Consider the following 22,299-nt stretch of genomic DNA (forward strand, 5'->3'; position numbering starts at 1 on the left):
GGATGATCAGAGTATAGATGCCTGGTCAAGGAAAGTCTTTTTTGCCAGGAGCATAGGTTTTGAGTCTTCCAACTCTACATGTGCCCATGCAAAATGTACCTTCATATGGGACTGTGTATCCATGGCGGCTGAACATCTTTCCGAAGGGGATGAAAGACTGCTTCCTGGCCATTATAAAAGATGGGGAAAGGGGCCATGTGAGCCTCTACAGCTAGGTTTGGATTCTGCTGACAGTATCAGCAGAGCCATGGTGGCAAACACCTTGATACGCAGATTTGTGTGGTTAAGGAAGTCTGCATTTGCACTGGACGTGCAGTCTAGACTCCTTAATATGCCTTTTGAGAGGTCTGTCTTTTTTTTTTATTTTTTATTATAAGCAGCACGGCTGACAATGTTATACATCTGCTGTAACCAATGTTGTTAACATGTACTAAGTTGAATATTCTGTAACAGTGCCACAATGCCTCCGGGCCACTGGGCGCTTGATAAATCCAAATAAATAAAGCCTTGATAAGCTGCAGACTTTGAAGGCAGCAGCCAAGTCTCTAGGTACCGCCATCAGGCAGTCTCAGCCTTTTCACCTCAGTGAACCTTCTTGAAGGGGTAGATTCTTTCACTACTACTCAGTTGGAAGAGCGAGAGGAATGGCTGGTCAAAGACGCCAAAGATTTCCCTTGTGGAGGACGAGGGAGAAGTGCAAAGCCTGCCCAAGCAACTGCTACTTTACCATTGACTTTACTTGACTCTCGACACCCGGTGGGAGGCAGACTCTCAGCTTCTGAAAGAATGGCAGGGTATTACTTCAGATGCTTGGGCATTAGAAACCATAGCCCAAGGTTACTGCCGCCCCTTCATTCAGAGACCTCGGAATCCTCCACCAGGAAGCCATTCGTTAAAGTTCCAGATCCGTTCCTTTTGCAAGAAATGTTGAGCCTACTACAGAAGGGTGCTATGGAGACAGTACTTGTAACGGAGGGGGAACAAAGGATGGTATGCTTCATATTTCCTAATCCCCAAGAATGACAGAGGACTGAGACCCATCTTGGACTTGTGATACTTGAATAAGTTCCTCAGTTGAAGTTGGCCACGCTTTCTCAGATCCTTCAGGCCCTCCAGCTCAATGATTGGATGGTGTCATTGGGCCTTCAGGATGCCTATTTTCATGTGCCAATTAATCTTGGGCACAGAGTACCAGTTTCGAGTTCTGCCGTTCGGCTGACCTCTGTCCCAAGGCTATTCACCAAACTCATGGGGGTGCTAGCAGCAAGTCTCGGGAGAGGGGATTCACGTCTACCTCCTACTTGGACGATTGGCTGATCAGGGCACATTCTCCTGAACAAGTCCTGGATCATCTCCACGTGACCTGCCACACTCCAGACGGGGATTCACCCTCATGATACCATCTCAAAAGCTCCAATTCATCAGGGCTGTACTGAATACATCCTTGGGAATGAACTCGTCACCTGAGTTGAGGTTTCAACAGTCTGCAGATGGTAACCAAATTTTAGAGTGCTCAGCGTCTCCCGGCCTTTGGCTTCTTGAGGTTGCTCGGCCTCATGGCATCCTGCATTATCCTGGTGCCGAGGCTCACCTGAGAATGAGATCCTTCCAGTGGACTCTCTGGACCTTGTGGCCTCAATTATCGGTGGACATCTCAGACATACTTCATGTTCCAAACGTGGTCACACAGGATCTCTTCCTGTGGTGGGCTTGAGAGGACAACATTCTGAAGGTGAACCTTTTTGGCAACCATGGCCGGAGATGACCGTAGTGATGGACACCTCACTAACTGGGTGAGGAGCCCATGCCAACAGTCTTGACAATCAGCAGTCGTTGGTCTCCATCAGAGTCAAAACTACACATCAATCCTTGGGAGCTGAGAGCAATCAGACTTGCGCAGAAGGCTTTGATGTCCTCTGTATGGGCAAAGAATGATCCAATGATGGTAAGCCCAGTGGGCATGTATACTTCGAGAGGTGTTAGTGTCACTACCACTGTGCAGAGGTAATGCAGCTCTGGTACTGGGCAATTCAAGAAGGAATCTATCAGCAGTTCACATACCCAGAGAAGCACACCGTGGTGAATGCCATGAGTGGTAACTCGCTCAGAGTACTTCAAGAGTCTTCACCCTTTGGGGAACGCCTCAAGTGGATCTGTTTGAGACCAGTGTCATCCGGAAGTGTGAACTGTACTGCTCTTGGGAATTTCCCCCGAGAGGAGCTCTAGGAGACACGTTCATAGTGGACTGGGAGTTTCCACTCCTGTTTGTGTTTCCTCCAGTCCGTCATTCCTCACGTGATTGGGAGGTTGAGAAAGTTTGGGAAACACATGGTCCTAATTTCCCCGAATTGGGCCAGGAGGACGTGGTGCCCTGACCGTCTGGACATGTCATCTGCTCTCCAATACGTCTTCCACAAGAGGCTACGACACTATTGGGACCTTCCGGGTGACGTAATGGAGATTTTTGCTTTCGGCCAGAAGGCCAGCAACAAAGTCCTTGTGCCATTGGAAGAAGTTCTGCAGCTGGTCCAAAGACAAGAAAGTAGACCCTTTTCTGTGTAGAACACCGGATGGTATCCTTTCTACTATCCTTACGCAATCTGAGGCTCCAGGTTGGAACTAATTAAAAGGGTTATTTGGTGGTGCTTTCCATCTTTAAGGGCTCGTCTGAGGAATGTTAATTAAGCAATATGACCCTCGCCGCGGGGGCATTACCGACTCGGGTAATGCCCCGGGGTCCATAGTTATAGGCCCAAGTGGAAATAAGATGACCTAGAAAATGGCTGCCGGGAAAGGGAAAACGGAGTAAATTTTCCCTTTCCATGATGGCCATTGGGAGTGGACGCACTGGGAACACTTCTGTTCCCAGGGCGTCCGCTCCCGAAAAAAAAAGACAAGGTAAGTGGGGATGGTGGGGAGGGGGGGAGAACATACCTGGGTCCCCAGCGGGGCGGTGTTGGAAGCCTCCAGCCATGTGAAGGTTCGGAGCAGGGATGGCCCCGCTTCTGGTATCCACACAGAGGCTGTTATCGTCCCACGCCGGGGACAAAGCCGGCATTGGGTAAGTGGGGAGGTGGGAGGGAAGGGAGAAATAAAAAATATAAAAAAAATAAAACATACCAGATTCCCCGACAGGGGTGGGGGGAGGGGTGGGAGTGGGGATGGCCCCGCTCTGAGCCTCCGCATTGGCTGAGGGGGCTGCCGCTCCCCCTGCCAGGGAAAAGGTGGCTGGAATCCCAGCCGAGAATCGCAGTATTCTCGGCTGGGTAAAGCCCCGGCGAGGGCCAATCAGAATGCTGCTTTCATTCTGATTGCGCCCTCGACGGATACTAAACACAAATTTGTACCAGTGACACTTTTTAAGGGGCTCACCGATGTCGCCCCATCTCCTTTCCAGGTTCCAATTTGGGACCTTGATCTGGTACTAAAATGTCTGTGCACCCTTTGAACCTTTAAATTTGTGTCCATTAAGGTTAAGATTTAAAACCATTCTCTTGGTGGCGTTAACTTTAGCCCATAGAGTGAGTGAATTGCAAGCATTTTCTTCCAAGCCACCCTTTACTATCTTCCATAAGGATAGTGTTGTTCTGAGGGTCAAACCTTCATTTTTACCCAAAATTATTTGATTTTTCTTGTAGGGCAGAACATTTTTACCCACTTTCTATCCTCCACCCCATCCTGGCAAGGAGGAACAGATCCACGCACAGCTCTGAGCTTTTACATATCTATGCTATCGAAACTTCATATTGACGATCCACTTTTTAAAGGCTATACAGGTCACAAGCTGGGGCAGGATGTTACGTAACAGGTGGATCATTCTGGCAATTTCGGAATGCTACAGACTGGCGGGCAAGGATATCCCGGAAGGATTAAGGTCCAATTCCACCAGGGGCATGCCTAACTCTACAGCCCTAAAGTATACCAATCAAAAATATTTGTGAGGCAGTAACGTGGTCTATCCACACACAAACATGACTGCCTTTAGTCTTCCCTCAGTCCAGTCCATTCAATTCATGAAAACCATTAAATGAAATTCTTACTCCCACCACTAATACAAATTGCTTTGGGAGTCTATCAAAGATGAGTAATAGGTTGGGAGGACACAATCCATTCGAAGGACAAGTTACTTACCCTTGGTAATGTTCTTTTGACTGTTCATCCCACGTATTCCTCATCGCACTCCCTCTCAACTTACCCCACAGTAGAATTTCCCATGCTATTACAGCTTTCGCTCTTTCCAGGTTGAGTATGGTCAAACCTGTGGTTATGCGGGGAGTCTCTACTGTATGAAAAACAGAACTGAAGCTAATGGACACTGCACGTGCTATACATACCTTCGATGACATCCTTGAGAAGTAGGCCCTCAAGAGACAAAGCAGACTGCATGGACGCACAGCGCCCTTGGCGCAACATTTTTTCCAAAGCAGCTGAAGCTGGATCTCCTCTAAAAGATGAGGAATATAACATCGTCGAAAGGTTACCAGGGGTAAGTAACTTGTTGTTCTCGCTTCTGCCGGTATACACTTTTCAACATTCCAAAAACGTGTTGGTTTCTCTGTTAAACAGATTTCTTCTCTAGTGTTATCGTTTGTTTCACTGTTCCTCTGTTCTTCCTTCTGCTTCTCATCTTGCCCATCTTTTACTTTATCACTGTTCTCTGCAGGTTCCATTGTTCTGTTTCACTTTCTCTGGAATGGCTTTCGTTTTGTAAATCGTTTACTTTTCAATTTCCTCTCCTCTACGGCCTTGCTCCTCATCTCTTTTCTATTCTCCTACTCGTCTCTGCGTTCTGAAGCTCTTTACTTACTGTCCCTCATCCTTGTGCTTCCTCATGATTTTGTTTTTTCACTTCTGGCCCAAAGAAATTTAATTTTTTTTCCCCCATTCTGTGTGTTCTATCTTTACCTCTAAGATTTGTTAAAAAAAACATCATCTTAGCCAGTATTCTGTTGGCTCTTAACTATTGATTCATTTGACTGTACTGCTGGTTTTTGTTAATCGTTTAGGCGTCCAGCACTATAAAAAGCTAATCAAAATACCCCTGCCGCGATCTTCATGTTTTCACTGCCTGGCTGTTCTGGGGCTGCTTGCCTATCTTTCCCTGTTGGTGCTCTTGGCTCTCAGTATTTATAGTTGTGCATTTACAAACTGGCCTCTCCACGACCTCATTTTGGGGTCAGTCAATACTGTGACTACCAGCAAAGGTGCTACCTTGTGCTGGGCAGTGGTCTCCCTCTGTCCCCAGGAGTTATCTACCTCTGCCCTGTTTTTGCCTAGCCCTGCACATTGTGCGTGAATTCTCGGTTTCTCCGTACCCCCCCCCCATCTGTTAACCCTATTGACCCTGCATGGAATCCTTTTGTAAAGCACTTTGCCATCAAATTTAATACAGCATTTTGCCTATGCAGAGTCTGCGACTTTAAATGCGCGGAGTGATGTTGGTACCATCTTAGATTTGTCAGCTTGCAGCTCTGCAACAATCCAGTTTTATAGCCAGCTGGGGTGATGTCCATCCTGACCCCATAGTCTGCAGTCTTTTCTTCCTGTGGGTAAGTGTAGTGGTTTTTCATCTCGTCTAACCACTCCAGTATACAAACTATGTTCTGGACCTTGCGATTCCATCCGTGAATCACTAGTTTGATGGGGGCTAGCTCGAAACTGTAGTTACTATTAGAATCTTTTGGCATTGCTGTTTCTTCTATGGTGATAACTGGATCTCGGCAGTGCGCGCAATGGGTCCTGCTCCTTCTCACCTCTGATGTAGGCGTCTCATTCCATTGTGGCACAGCCCCACTCATAAGAGGATAGATACTTCTACCAACTAACCACATTTGCTGGTTCAGTATTATTAATCCACAATCCCAGGCTTATTTTTTTCTTTCTTGATCTCCTGAAATGTGAACCTTTTTAATTAAGGTTCTGAATATCCTGAAGGCCCGCACCCCTCAACAAACCCTTAAGTAGAAGCTGGAGGAAGGGAAGACAGGATGTGCGGCCAGTGTCTCTTTGCCAGCCTTGTTTCAATGCTGGGTGTAAAAAGAAGCCCACTTTGGCATGACTGCTCTTAACATAAGCTGTTCACATGAATCACATAGGTTGTCAAAACATTTGCTCTACTTTGCTGCTGTTTAGGGTCTATTGGGGCCCTATTGTGGACCCTGAATTCAGTGATCTCCACCTTGCTGCAGCATCAAACACTCAACACCAGGTCCAGTGAATTTGACATTTGCAAGTTAAAAACAAATCCTCAATCGTAGAGCTTATAAATCATGTGTGTAGATGTGGAAGATAGCGCGGAGTTAGTGAAGTTCAAAAAGGGTAAAATGAGTACATGCATGTGTGAACTGTAATGCCTTCAGGCTAAACTTGCAACATGGTTAAAAGCCTAAACCATATTGCATTGTAAATTGTTTATTACGTAAATACACCCCAGTGTGCTATAGAACTGATCGCAGGTCATGGGTCCTCTTAAGAGTGCAAACCGTCAGTATGCAAGTTTAAGCATGCGTGATCTGGTTACAAAACAAATTACTTAACCTTTATTTGTAGCTCTGTCAAATTTGATATAGGCATGTACATGCCCAAACCTGGTTTTATGAATTATGTGAGGGCTCTGAGATGTGATAACTATTCCTTTTTTTTTTTTTTTGTTTTTTTTTTTTTGTTTTTTGTTTTGACATTGAGGAATGCATTTCTGCCTGTTTAGGAACCATCCTCCCACCTCTGCTATGGTAAAAACAAGGCAGTGATGGTGGGAAGGTTTTCAATGAATATTAAACCTCAGGTGACGAACGGTGGTCTTGAGGGGTTGCTCAGAGCAATGCACCTGCTATGGTAGCGTTGGGTGAAAAATGATGCAAAGGGAAAGCATTGTTCATTAGGAGGGATGGAATGGTGGGGGATGGAATGGGAGGCGTAGGAGTCGGAAGATAAAGAGGCACTTCTATCTGGGAAGCGTCTGTAGATCTGGTGTAGCTTTGACAGTGTCTGGTGCGGAGGTGGACAACACCCTTGCAAATATTTCAAACCTGGACACTGAGCGCAATTTCTGGGGAAAATCCTTGGCAATAATTTGGAGCTGAGGAATGTACACTAAACGATGCAGTTAGTCCAGCGGCCTAGCTAAATGGCTTGGTGGCATGTCCTTATCATACAATGTAATAAAAGGCCAGATGTAGGTTTGTCTGATGCAGTCCTGCTCAATAGACTGCCTGATTCACCTATTGTCACCGCTAGAGGGAGCTGTTGCCTTAGGAAATAAGCTGTTGCCAGCACGCACTTTGGCCTGTGTACACAGGGTTTCACACACATTTTCAATAATTGATTACTGGGTGGCAGTTTGCCTGAGAGTCTAGGGTCTACTTACTGTCATTTCTTTTATCCTCTGGGATTACACTGTAGAGCATAACTTAGCAGATATTCAAAGGAATTGTTATTGAAGTTAGCATGGAGTTTGACACAACTGGGTGAGGTGAGCAGTTTAAGTCTCTGTGGAAAGCCAGCATCTAAGACGTATGTTCCTATGAATGGTGAGCATACAAGTCGTGATTGCTCCACTTATCTCCACCTGTTATTAAAGTATTTGTTAAAGCTGGTTTGTTTCCTGTTTTTGTGTAGCACGTATGCTGGCACTTTCAGCCATCACCGCCTTCTGTTTTGCTAGGTCAACCAGAGTGTGACGGGTATGCCCAGACGTGGATCATGTACCAGCTGCATCTAGAGACCCAAGCTACTCTGCACATGTCTGGGAATGTTTGTGGTCTCATGCAGAAGGGATGTGACCAAGCAGTTGGGGCTTGACTGATGCTTTTGAGGTGGGGCCCAGTCTGATTTGCATATAGTCTTTCCCCTTTTGTAATGGCTTAGCAGGCAAATAACGATTGGCTGGAGGGTTACCCAGAGCAATGACAGAGGTTAAGAGAATTCTAAACCTTGCAGCCATCACCGCTTTTGTTTTGATTAGCACTTGGACTTCTAGCAGATTGCCCCTAGAAGTGGAATTGGCACGGCATACTGCATTAACAAGATATTTTTGTTGACCATTCAATCTGCAAGGTCCCTTCTATAATCCACATTGAATGAAGGATCACGGGAAGCATGGAGAAAAAGAGCATGTTTTTCTCTGTACACGTTGGGTTCATGTTTTCCCAGTCTGTTCTTTATGCACACTGTCCTGGTCTCTGTGCAGTGCAGACAGGCAAGAGTAGTATGATTTCGGCTTAGCTCTGGCCCGCATCACACCAAAGAATAAAATGGGTTTTTAAATTTGGCAGGCTGTTGGACTGATACCTTCCCAGCTTTTCGGTCATCAAGCTTGCCCTGTCTGTGCATACTGAAGGCAAGCGTCCCCAACCAGCACGATCCTCCCCGCAATGAGAGACCATGAAGGACTCTCCCAGGATGGGAATAAGGCCAAGGCAAAGTGCGGGTGAGCGTAAATGGGAGTTTATTAATCAGAATAGGGCATGCAAAGAACTCTGCAAACTCCGAGAGCGCTCTGTCTGACAATAGCAAAGACAGGCGTACATATTTACAAAAAACGTCATCAGAACCTACATTCTATAGGGGGCACAAGTTCAATGGGATTGGGTGGCGACGACTAGCTATAGGTGCTGCTGCGATGTGGTTGGCCTTGGCTGGAGGACGTCACTGGTCAGCCTCGTGGGTTGGGCTGAGCCTGGCAGGTCTGCTGGGTTCATCCGGGCGGTGTCGTTGTGCCAGTGTCAGAGATGAATGTCTTTTCCTGACTTATTTGCCCTAGGCCATGCACACCGCAGTCATTCAGTTATTGCAATATTTTCTTTAGTAAATCTTTCAATGGGTTATTCTACAGGTTAATGCAACACAGGAGGAATGCACCTTGAGAGGGGTTTGATGACGATTCATCAGTACATGGTTACCAGTGTCCTGTTGACCGGGTACCATAGGTCGTGGGGCTAGGTCTCAGGGCATGGGACAGGCGGTACATGTCTTTTTGTCTTGTTAGAAGTCGTTATGAATGTGCTGCTGTATGTTGCCATAGTATTGGGTGTCCTAATTTTACAGGGGCCATAAACCTAAGGTGATCCGGTGGGTTATGGGGTTTAAGAGAGGGCGCCTTTGGATTTGTGTATTCAGGCGGATGTTTACTACTGGGCTGTAAATAATGCAAGTGGCGGGCCGTGGCCTTGGGTGCTGCAGAGGGGACTACAAATCTTTGAAGCGGCTCCAGCCTAGTTGGGGGAGGTGGAGCAGCGCGGCGCGGGTCTCTGCCCTCTCGTCTGGCAGGCTCCACTGGGTGGGAGGGGGAATGGCCTTGCATAAACTCACAAAGGCATCTTCCTCGTGTGTTGCCGATTTGCGGTGAAAGCATCATAAACATTCAATACTAATTGAGTCGTTTCAAAGCTCACATCTTAACATTGCTAATGCCCCTCGAATTTAGCCAGTCCGAGCACATTATTTTTACACTATGTTTTAACAACTACAACATTGTGTTATATGCAGTTAGTGAGGTAGTAGTGAGGTTGGTGGAGCACATAGGACATGACTTGCCACCGTACATGACGGTAGTGGCACATAAGGGGCTTGGACTTGCACACATGGAGGATGCATTCTCGCGTGTCCTTCACATGAGCCCTCAGTATGGTTGCATTTGTCTTTCTTTGCACTCTAGCAGCATTAGTTCGGTTGTGGCGCGGGACCGTGGGGTGTAAGCTTTTCAATGAGGCACATAACAAATAACCCCCCCGGGACACTTTTATTATTTGCACACAACTGCAGTGGTGTGGGTGCTTCATTGCTTATGCCATGTGAACATGTATTCTGCCATATCTGTACGTTTTACAAATTTTCTAATCAAAGGGGTTTGTGGAGAAAATGCACATATTGCAAGTAGTTTTGGCATTAGTATTTGGGAACTTTTGCTTTTATTAAAGGACCATTTTTCAGTTCTTTCCACCCAGGCTCTGCTGGCCGGGTCATGTTGGGAGCAGTGATACACTGCGGAAGGTGAAATGTTTGTGTTGGTATCTTACACTAGCTCATGTCCGTCTCGTTCGTGGGAACCGGCTCACAGCGGGTCTGCCAGGGAGCTGCGGCCACAGGGATAATTGAAACTCTCCAAAGGGTGTGAGCTTGGCGCACTGTAGCGCGGCCCCCACATCTTTATTAGACAAAATGGTCTCTGGGCCTAGCTAAATTCAATACGTTTGGGCAATGTCTTCAGCAGGTGAGCCATCCACCACCTGGGCCCTGGTGGTAAGGAGGGGACGCCCGATGAGTCATGGCCCTCACCTGGGGAGGGGATGTAGGCAAGGGGGGTCTTTTGGACCAATCCTCCCCTACAATACCTAGCAAAAGACCTACTCCGTGTTCAGTGGTTGGGTTACAGGGAGGGTTCCCTAGCTTTAGGAGCTCTTTCCCTGTGTATCCAGCACAGTGTAGGGAAAGGCAATGGCTACAAAAGGAAGGTAAACCACAATATTATGAGTGGGGATTACTTCATATGCAAGCATGAAGGGTGATTTTATCCGAACCCTTGGACCACTTAATTATTGCTCCAGTCTTGCATCAATCCCAGTGCATGTCCAGCAAGCCTTGGACTACCCGACAAGCCTGTTCAGTCTCATTGGTGATGGGAGTCTTGCAGGAGCACCCAGTGCATTGCGTGCTACAATTTCAAATCCTACTTCCAATGCACCACACATACTTGCCAAAACCAGACTTGTGTGCACTGTGACTCCTAATCTGAAGAACTCCAGCCCAGCAACTGCCTAGATTCCATATACCTGGGGAACTTTTCCTGATCCTAAGCTTAGACTCCTCAGTCCACATACAAAGACTCCTATTTGTACCGCACCCTACTGCCCTCACCCCCCCTGTCTCACCCCTCCCCAAATCCGCTAACTTGTTTAATGAATCTTTATTAATTCAACCTCTGAGACCTCACCAATCCCAATACCTGCTCTCACCCATGACTGCAATAACATTCTTATGGTGTATTTGTATTGCAAAATTTCCCCATAAGGTACCCTGGCATGCACACGATGGATGGTTGGACCCCAGCGCAGGAATACAATCCTTAATTGTGAAACAAATTGTTGGTGGGTGTGGAGGGATCTTGCTCCAAATCTTCAATCGACAGCTGACTCTTCGTAAAGGGAGTGGCATGCTTGCTCTTCAAACCCCAGATTGTCCTTGATCACACCAATCCTTTCCCATAATAATGAGCACAGGTGAGATCACCTACTAATATCCATCCTCACTACTTTCTGAACTCAGTGTCCACCTGCATGATTCTACACCAGACCCTGGTCACTCGCACCAATGTATTTCACACCTGAATAATTCAAGATCTTTCCTCAAAAGGGGAATCATTTGAACGGCTCGAAAGCCAGGAGTAGGTCAAATGGATTACTAAGATTTTACCATAGATATGGCAGGCGTATGCTGTAGCAGTCTACAAGTGTTAAGGTGAGCTTGCTATTGTATGGTAGAGAATGGGAGAGTACTAACTGCGACAAGCTGGAGGTTGTTTCAAACAGGGTTATGAAATCGTTGACTGGCCTCCCGACAGAACCGCAAACTTCGCCTTACACCTGGATTGGGGGGGATTACTAGGTTTGCCACACGGGCCAAAATGAGACCTGGTGCCTTCTTTTTGAAGATACTGCAGGTAGCCCCAAAAAACAATGTGCAGTATATTTTAGCAGAGATGGTAATCTGAAGTTTCTGCCTGAATGTTTAAGTGGTTTTAGGATGGTCTTGGACTAATGCGGACGGGTGGGATTGAGTCACTAATTTCAGCAAGAGCCCAAATGTCTGAAGGGATCAGGTGGAGGAGTGGAGCGCGGTCCTGGCTCTGGGCTCTATGAACCTGTGCGTATCACTGAGGTAGTGATGAGTCTGGGGGTGGTGTGTGCAGTATCCCTTCGCCTAACTGTAGACTCCATTATTATTGCGCCTAAATTTTACCCTTAAGAGCTCACACTAACTGGAGGAAGGGTGACCCGATGAAAAACTGTGCGGCCTAACAGCAAAGGAGGACCTTGGCCATTTTTTTTGCTAATCTGTAAGTGGTACTTGGATGATCTAATTAACTTCTTCTTAAGGCCCTTCTTTCTGAAAAACCTCCAACTATCAAAGGGGCACTGTATTTTATCTGGAACTGCATGGGCCTGGACTTTATTGTTAATTTGGGGAATTATGTGAGCCATGCTCTAAGACGATCAAGGAAAGTTCCAGTATAATACCCTAGTTTGTGTTTGGCAGGTTACTGTTATCCCTTGAGGGCGGTCCCAACGATTTTAAAATGTTAACTCTTTGTACTATGGATTTTTACTATCTTTTATGCCTTGGTATAATTATTTACTTGTTAGTGGAGAAATCCCACTAATAGGTTTTCTCACTCCTTGAAAGCGCCCAAGGGCACTTGAGATCTGCAGCAACTCCTTTTCAAAATTAACTTTGACTTGAACATTTCCCAAATGCATTTTAGGATGTCCACTAGGACCCTCCAGCATATATCTGGGTCTTCCATTGAAATCGCTACATTTCTTTGGTATTCCCTCAATCTCTTTGTGGACTAATGGTAACAGAAGCTCAAAAGCCAGATCAAATAAGAGGTCAACTTTGTTGCATCCTTCTTCCCCAGATGAAATCTCGTACGGTACCCCATTGATTACATGCGTGCTGGACTGGGAGTTCAGTCCTAAAAAGTAAGCTGAATCGTGGATGCCCCAACTGCACAGCAAGTATTCCAGATGGCCCCAGATCAGTCCAATCGATGTTTGAAAAGTGTTGCTGCAGCATTATCCCCATCTGCCTGGTACCGGAGCATGCTAATCCTCACTCATCTGCCCTTCACAAAACCACATTGTGTTATGTAGCACCACATCGTAGTATCCAAGCACATGCAAACGCCTTAGCTAGGATCTTCGCATAAAGTTCAGCAGGGAAATCTGTCTGATGTAGTACATGCTGCATGGTCTTTGGTAACACATGAAGGCTGTGCATACTCTGACAGCTCTCACAAAGTATGGCTTCATTTAACAAATCTCGTAGAAAAAGGTTTGACTCTCGTAACTACCACAAGCAAGAGGGCTGGCATGCCCTTAGCCTCTGCTGAAGCCCCTCTTGACAAGGAGAGCAAAAATATATACACTGGGCAGGATAGTAGCTTCCTCGGCTGCAGAGCATGTAAGAATAGCTATTGGTACCCGGCAGTCGAGCAGAATGCAACACGCATTCTGATTGGCTCTCGCCGGGTCGTTACCCGGCTGAGAATCCTGTGATTCTCAGCCAGGATTTCAGCCACCTTGTCCTTGGTGGAAGGGTGTGGCCACCCCTCAGCCAATGAGGAGGCCCGAAGCGGGCCATCCCCGCTCCTAGCCTCCACACAACTATTTTTTTTTCCCCTTTCCTCCCTCCCTCCTCCCTGCCCTCCCCACACCGCTTGCCTTCTTGCTCCTTCGTCCCGGGTGGGGGATGATGGCAGCCTCCAGCTGTGGGGAGACTCAGGGCAGGGCCATCCCCGCTCCTCGCCTCCACACGGCTGGAGACTTCCATCGTCCCCCGCCGGGGAGAAGGGTTTTTTCCACTTTTTTTTTCTTGCCACCTCAATCCCACTTTTCTTCTGCTCCTCTTTGGGGAGTGGGCGCACTGGGAATACTTCTGTTCCCAGCGCGTCCGCTCCCGATGGCCACCATGGAAAGGGAAAACTGACTGTTTCCCTTTCCCAGCGGCCATTTTCTTGGTTTTTTTTTAGTTTTTTTTCTGCAGCGTTTCGGAACAGAAAAAAAAATGCTTTTAGTGCCCCGGTCATGCAAATATTTGCTTCGCTCAGGCTTAGCTATGGGCCCCGGGGCATTACCTGAGTTGTAATGCCCCCGCCGCTCGGGGCATATTGCTTAAATAAAACAAAGCTCTTGGCAAGTTACAAATGCCATAAATGGGGATGAGGTCGTACAACAAATTGACTCTGTCCCAAAGTCCTCTAAAACACATTTTAAAAACAGTGGCTGAGGGTAATCTGGTTGCCAACTGCATCCTTAAGCATGATCTGGACGCAGCAGATAATGCAGGGCATCTAGTAGCAGAGGGTACTCTTAAGTGCCATGCATGGTTGAGACCATCTGGATTTAAGCTGGAAACTCAAGCCACCCTATTTAATGTGCCTATCAAACCAAATGCCATATTTGGAAATGCAGTAAACGACGCACTGAAGTGCTGAAGAAGAGTATGACCCCCCCCCCCCCCCCCCCCTTAAGTCCTGGGACAGCTTACTAACAAACCTTTTGTGCAAAGAGGCGTGTATAATATATGCCGATTTCGAGGACGAAACTCCAAACGGTCCCCTAACTACAATCCGAGTGGGCAATCTTAATCTTGGGATTCCTCGCAGGGGCAGTCCTCCCCGCAACATTTTCAAAGGGGGCACAAAGGTTTAGGAGTAGAGGCAGAGCTTTTTCAACCACAGTACCCCCCCCCCCCATGACCACATGCTCCATGCCTCTCCAGGAGGTTGCATTTGTCAATTTATTCTCGCATGGGAGGGGAATCGCGTCCAGTGGGTACTTTCCACCGTGGCCGTTAGCTATTGCGTAGAACTTCAGAGCCCATCCAAGCACCCGCCAAGCAAGAGACAAACACAGGAGGAGCAACACATTCTGCTAGAAGATGTCAAAACACTGCTAGAAAAGGAAGCTTTTGAGATTGTCCTGCCAAACCAGGTAAACAAGGGTATCTATTCAATGTGCTTCCTTGTGCCTAAGAAAGACAGTGAGCCCTGTTCAGGACTTGCGTCCTGCAAACACATGTCAAGCCATAAAATGCTGCATGGCAACGCTACAAGAAGTAATCCCACTGCTCAAACAGGGGGACTGCATTGCCACATTGGATATGAAGATGCTTACTTTCATATTTCAATTTTCCCAGTGCACAGAAAATTCTTGCGCTTCAAAATAGCAAATTGACACTATGAAAAGTACTGCCCTTCAGCATTGCCTCCTCACGGGTATTCGCCAAGGTGTTGGCGTAGTGGCGGCACACTTACGCAGAGAATCTATCCCAGTGCACCCTTATCTGGATGACTGGCTGATAACCGGGGAATCCCCTTAAATTTGCAAGCGGAATACCCACGGAACAATCAACTTCCTGTTCAAATGGGGTTTTAAATCAACGAGAAAAGAATCGAGCCTTGTTCTAATCCAAAACAAACCGTTCCTAGGAGCTATCGTGAAGACCATAGGGGCTAGTCTTCCCCTCAAATGAGAGTTCAAAACGTACTGCTTCAAATACCTCCTTATCTTGCCTGTCCCCAAATAACCGTATGCAAAGCAATGCGCATGCTAGGGATGGTTTCATGCATTTCTATAGTCCCATACGCACAATGTTAATGTGCCCAATGCAGGAGTGGTTAGCAAAATAATGGTTCTCGGGCAAGCAGTCAGTGAGACGATCTAGAGATTTTGATCACCCTAACCACCAACAAGCACTTTGTTGGTGGTCAAGGGGAAAACCCATTCACAAACCGCTAATCCAAGCGATGATTACAACAGATGCCTCCACTTCCCCTGATGGGGAACCAATTACCTTCACCACACAGCGCATGGCCTCTGGATAAAGAGCTCAGTCCAGAAGCACATCAATCTTCTGGAACTGCTAGCGGTACTCGAAGCCCTACCAGCTTTCCAGCTGCATCTAACTGGCCAAGCGGTGCAAGTCCTCCGAAGGCACCACTGCCATGTCTTAAAAAGGGAGGCATGCACTCAGTCCGTCCAGGCTATCCCCAAAAAAATGTGGAAGTGAGCACTCAAGCAGAACATGTTCTTAGTGTCTCCACGTTCCAGGGGAACTAGATGCTGACACCCTCCAAGCATAAATCTTCTACTCAAGCAACACGAGTGGCAATTTAACCGGGGAATACTAGACTAAGTCTTCTCCCTCCTGGGGTTCTCCTTTAGGTTTGTGGCGAACAAGTCTAAACGCACAATGTCCAGACTTTGCATCAGGGTTCCCCAACCCAGGTCCAAAGGGTAACACCTTGTGGATGAGCTGATCGGGGAAATGTGCTTCTGCTTTTTCCACCAAAACCACTCCTGAGCAGTATAGTGCACAAGATGCACCAAGAACAAGCTACTCTAATCCTGCTTGATCCTATGTGGGCGAGTCAACCTTGGTTTCCACATCTGTTCAAACTGGCGATGTGCAAACCAATCAAACTCCTGTGCCCCTAAAACATGCTATCCCAGCTTGGGGTGGGGAAACACTCCACCCACATCCTCAGTCTATGAACTTGGCAGCCTGGCTCCTGATGACCTAGAGTTTGGACACTTAATTACCTCAAAGGTGTATGGATATCCTCTAGGAGGCATGCAAACCTAACACCAGGCACTGCTACTTCAGCACCATGTTACAAATCCTTTCCATTTGTTGATCAAAAGATGTAAAACTAATTGAATGTACCCCATCGCACATTAAGTGGAGCACGTAGTGAAGAAACTCTGGCCTAGCATTTGACTCGAAGGTTCACCTAGCATCTGTCCGCGTACACCACTTCACAAAACAAGGTGCCCTGGTGGAAAGTCCCGGTTAAGGCTTTCATGGAGGGATTGAAGAGACTTTTACCTGTGCCCCATTTCCAACCCTCCCCGACCCTCCAGGTTGGGATCTTAATGACGTACTCTCAAAGTTCATGGGTCCACCCGTCGAGCCTATGCACAAATCCAGCCGCAAACATCTAACAAACAAGACCGCTTTCCTAGTAGTCTGCACCTCAGTAAGACGTTGTTGGTGAACTACAAGCTGTCAGTGCAAGACCATATCTTTGTCCACAAAGACAATGTGGTACTTGGAACACACCCTAGGTTTTCACCTAAATTCATATCCAAGTTAAATGCTAACCAATTCATTGAACTACTCGCTTTCTTTCAAAATCCCTCCAACTAAAACCTCTGTACACTGGATGTAAGGAGGGCAGTTGTAAATAGGGCAGTTTAGTACTATGTAAACAAACCGGCTAGGAAAAACAGATCCACTGCTCATCTCCATAGCACCTGGCAGGGAGGGTGATGGCGTTTCACAGAACACATCTCCAAATGGATAGTGAAATAAATACAGCTCTGCTATTCCCTAGCAAAGAAGCCCCTGCCTTTTGCAGCAGGAGCTACCTCTACCAGAGGTACAGGAGCTACTTTGGCCTTTATTGCAAACGTCCCTCCTGATTCCATTTGCAAAGTTGCTACATGAGTTCCATACATACCTTTACTCAACATTACTGCATTGACACACATTATAAAGCAGATGCACAGGTGGGACATGCGGTGCTATAACATCTATTTGCTGCCGTGTCTTCTCACAACCCATCTTCTCCAGATATTGCTCACTAGTCTATGTATAGCACGTGATCTAAGCAGATCTACAAGCCTCAGAAGGATACCATAATCTTATTTCTGTTGCTTGGATCTGCTTAGATTTGCATGCGCCAACCCTTCCTACCCTATTGTAATAAAGCAGATAAGAAGCGATAAAGCTAGAAAAATATCTATGCACCTTCTACTCCACCTGTACTCATGCTACACTTCATGCTACCTCATGTCAGAAACAAAATAATCTGAGGGACCTATACGCGTGAATGACCATGGGTACAGTTGATTTCACACTAGGGATAGTATTACTGGCACGCCCACTATTTTCTAAATTGCCTCCTCAACCTCAGTAAAGTGTACCTCCCTGAGCCTAAACTTGTTTTGTCACCGTTGCACATGAAGTCCCGATCCACTAGTCCACCTGAACTAGTGGATCGGGTCCAACTCAATTCTCAAGATGTGTCTGAAAGTGCAGTAATGTTTTATTGTTGCTACCAATCCCCTATCTTTCACTCGTTTAAGAACAAATTGAGGTTATGGACCTGCTTAACTCTGAAACCTAATGGCCAGCAGAAAGCACCCAGCTCCCAAATCGGTCTTATAATACTTTCCTTGCTGCATATCTTTCAAGTTCTTCTGTCTGCTCAGTCCAGGCCCTTTAAAAGCAGTTGGGTAGGAGGCCGTTGTGACATTTCTCTTGTCAAAGCATTTGGGCATGTGTAGCTGGGAGGAGGTAAAGGTGGCTTCCAAGTCTGCTCTACTGTTCCTTGCCCACTTGATCCTTCTTATGCGAGGCATAACCGATGATTTGCCAATGTAACGTTGCCTTCATTAACTACAAGAGTTTGACAAATCCTACTCTTCTAAGCCATTAACTGATCGATTTCCTTATCAACAAGCCAGGTTACAAAAGCATTCTCCTACAAATGCATTGCATTTCCAAAATCCCTTGCGTCCACCTTGATCACCCAGGTCTAATTTAAACATGTCACTGTGATCTGAAATGGCAATTTGTCCAATGTCTGGCATCCAAATACGGCTGAAAGGTCCGTGCTACAGAATGTGGTGCAGCGAGTGGTGATAGTAATTCCCTTTATGTGCTAGCATTTCCCTTGAAAAGCCACCAGGCTGCACAAAACCTGTGGAATTACCCCCCGCTCCCCCCCAGTCTCCTTGAGCAGTGACTAATTTCTCTCCTTATGGACTCTACCTTGTGTAGATGCTGGTGAATTGGGAAATGTTTTATCGAGTTACTGTGCAAGGGTTACTCTCATATGTCCCAGCTTTCTTGTAAAGGTTGTTTTCTTGCAGTTACTGCACTATGTATTATGTGAAATGATTGCACAGTATCTAGCCAAAGAATGGGCACAACTTTTTTCCAACCCTGTGGGCGGGTCAGTGTGATGGTTGGGTAGGAAGAAAGATTGTTGGATCCATTCTTCTGAGATACTTTCAGACCTAGCTCATTGGTCCAGGCACTGCATCTACGTCTAGAGTAGGCCCATGAAACGCCCACGAAAAGGACACCTAGTCCTCTAGGACCATCCAGTTTTCCGTTAGTCCACATACAGTTGTAAGAGTTATATAGAAAAAGGCAGTTCTTCTGTTAGGGCGGGGATGGCAATATACACTATGCTGTTCCTGATGGGATAAGGCACTATGTTGTAGTGCAGAGCTCTGCCATTTGGAATGTGTACTTTTAGTGGTCTGTGTGCCTGTGGCAACATTTCAAAGCTGTAATGCTCCTACCAGGAGGCTGGTGACCAGACCTGAAAGGCATCCACTTTAACAGCCAGTGCATACTAAATGTCTTGTTGTCCTTTACACCCCTTAGGGTGGATAAAATCTGCATCTATGGTGCTCACAAAATGTCTGTCCAAATTTGCTGCATTCGCAGCTAGTCCAAACGTGCCAGACCTAACCCTGATCGCTCAGCCTTGAATGCAAAGTTCATTGGCCGTTTATTTTTATTGACTAGGAAACCAGAGACTAACCAAAATTGACAATGTTGCCCCGGCCAAGGACAGGCGATCCTTCTAGCAGTGAAGTGGATATGGGGGGGTGGGGGGGAGCAATTGCCTACCCCAGATGGGAGAGTGTTGTACCTCCGTTTGAAAAAGTCAAACTGATGTAAATTGAATAGTGTTCAAAATTCAAACGTTTCACTGTCGCAGGAAAACTAGTAAACAAACATCGTTGAGTATAGCTCAAAGCGGTCCAAAATATAAAGTCCATTTTGCAACACTGTTATTGACGTCCCTCCCCTAATGGGCTAGTAACTATACTAGCTTTATAGGTTATCTGGTAGTCTTGGGGTTAGGAGCTGTTGAGATTTTCCAGTTCAGTATAGGACATGTTCACTAGACTGTTCACCACTTGTACAAATACATGAAACCTCCCAGATGGGCCAAAGTAGCCGTTGTCTTGGTCATTAAATAACCTGGAAGAGTATTGGGTTTATGCACATTCAAGAGCAGGGTACTGTAGGTGGAAATCTCTGGTCCTTTCCAAGACTAAGGTAAATTGGTAATTCTAGTTAACCCAGGCCACAGAAGAAATATTGCCATTTGAGGTATGGCCTTAGTGTTCTAGATTGATTAAATCAGACATTTGGAAAGGAAAGTCTTTGGAGAAGATGTTTGCATCAGCGAAACTTGAACACCTTTGAAGGAAGTTCAAATTCTACAATGGAATGACTTGTTTTCCAGAGCTTTTTACATTGTAACTCTTAATGGAAGTAGGGCAGTTACCAAAGTTGTTTGACTTGAAAATGTCCTATGAAGGGCATTATACGTTTTGCAATTGGAGACCTGTCCATAGAAGCAACATTTTAACTTTGTGGAAACCTAAGATGCAGCTTCTGAGCGCAACCATTCGATGGGCGGTTTAGGTAAAACCTGTGACTGTAGCCACCAAACTGCGAAAGTACTATATCTGGGTCACTCTTGTCCAGCCCTCCTACTACCCCATCAAATGATTCCTGATAAACCTGCAAATGCTCGCCCAACTCCCTGCAACCCCTCTGGGGTTGGGGGGAGGGGCACCTTTCTTTCAAACCCCCAGCAGAAAGAATTTCCATGCACACCAGCTTCAACCCCTTGTTTGAGAGAAAATACCTGATCTGGCCTTTTGATGGAAAAGCACTTTGTAATGCTCCATGGCTCATTGACCATTTTTCTGAGCCCTTGAGGATCACATGGCCACAGTTCATTATGAATGTACAGCATTGGGTGACTCTTCATGGGTCAGAAGTGTGACCCTTTTTTTATAGTGTTAGTTGAGCGTTATGGGGGAGGGGGAGAATGAGCATGCTATTGGTTGTGGCCGGGACATTGTAGGCGAGTAGGTTATTGGTTGCTTGATATAGAATGGTGGGAGTTGGGATTTGGCACCAGAAAGCTCTTTGGCTATTGGTTGTGGGGAGGCTGGGACATTTGGCTTTTGTCGACGGTGAAGTCGAATGTATTTTATATTATGGAAGTAAAGGCTAGGAGAGTTGGAACATTGTGCGGGAAATACGATTTCCAGTGCAGTATGGAGATGGGTTGGGTAAATGAGGGCTTGGTTATCGAAGGGTTATACCAAGAGTTGCAGTGTGGTTATGAATTGGAATGCTTGAAGACTGTCGTTAAAGGCTAATGGCCTAAACTCATCATTGTCCTTTGTCTCCACAGACTAAGAAATATGCAGATGTCATCATTCCACGTGGAGCAGATAATTTAGGTGAGGACAATTCAGTCTCCAGGCACTTAGGCTGTCTCGATTGTGCATAATTGCACAGTACTAGCTTTGTGGTTTTAATAGCACAGGGGTCCTGCAACCTTTGGTGTCCAGCTGTACCGGACTGCAAATCCTATCCCTCTTAGCTAGCATAATAAATGGGTTGGGGTCATAGGAATCTGTAGAGCCACAGGTTGTGGACTCCTGCTTTAGCACATTGCATGGGTTAATCTGTGCTACACCCACTTTACATGGCTGATTAGGAATTTGTTTTCGTTCTCTTAATGCTTTTTGTGTTTAATATATTTCATTATGCCTTTCCTACAACAGTTGCTATCAACCTCATTGTACAGCACATCCAGGACATTCTCAACGGCGGAATGAGCAAGCGCCACAGTAATCACTACACCAACGGTTATGGCAGCCCTCGAGACAGACAGCTTTCAGAGTCCAGTAGTCGGCCGCACTGACCCACCCCCCCACCACCCAAGGAGTAATGGTGCTTGAGGGTGAGGTGGAAAGGCTGTGCCTTGTAAACCTTCATCCCTCCATGCCTCATCTGTATAGACTATGTCCGCACAACGCTGTATTCAAGGATGGAGCCCACCAATACTAAATGCCACGTTGGCGGTTTTTTAATTTAGTTTTTTGTATTTTTTTTTTTTACTTTTGAATACTGTAAAACACAAAATTGGGGTTTAAGAGCTTGAATGATAACACTGCCCAACAATCTAAAATGAACTATATGGAATGACGTCTAGTTATCAGCTATAAATATATATATATAAAGAACATCTATTTTTGTCTAAATGTAGAGTATTGTAAAGTTACTTGCCAGCAGTATTTTTCAAGGATTGACACAACTGCGCGGTGTTTTGAGCAGTTATTATTGTAGATTAAACATCCATACGGGGCTGGGGTTGGAATTTGCTTTCCTGGTCAGTAGAGTATGTGGTAATTGAATATTTTGAGGGATTACTTGGCTGTAACCTTTATTTTGCTGTATGCAGCGCCCCATTGCAGATACGTTTGCCTGTATGATTCCGTGTGCTACATGCATTATGAGAGTTTGGGGGCATAGTGGCTCAGGTGTATGACCTTCCTGCTGGCAGGGGATCCACGTGTTTTCCTTGCAGTTAATTTACTAGTTTCCACTTTCAATGTGCATATTTTGCCATAGACGTTTGCCAGTTTTTTTTTTTTTATTGCGTTGACCCCTCCCCATCCAACC

The 22,299-nt window shown here is 46.2% G+C and overlaps 1 protein-coding gene across 1 annotated transcript in view; it reads left to right on the top strand.

Moving 5' to 3' along the window:
• Positions 1–21,864, top strand: part of UCK2 (uridine-cytidine kinase 2) — a 177,173-nt gene extending 155,309 nt beyond the window's left edge. The window contains exons 6-7 of the mRNA XM_069641078.1: positions 21,023–21,071; positions 21,399–21,864. Coding sequence (XP_069497179.1) covers positions 21,023–21,071; positions 21,399–21,538 — 189 coding nt within the window. The 3' untranslated portion in view covers positions 21,539–21,864. The remainder of the gene's footprint in view (positions 1–21,022; positions 21,072–21,398) is intronic.
• Positions 21,865–22,299: the final 435 nt, after the last annotated feature.

This window comes from Ambystoma mexicanum, chromosome 1q (assembly GCF_040938575.1).
Source record: "Ambystoma mexicanum isolate Mex_15411 chromosome 1q, UKY_AmexF1_1, whole genome shotgun sequence".
Lineage (NCBI taxonomy): Eukaryota > Metazoa > Chordata > Amphibia > Caudata > Ambystomatidae > Ambystoma > Ambystoma mexicanum.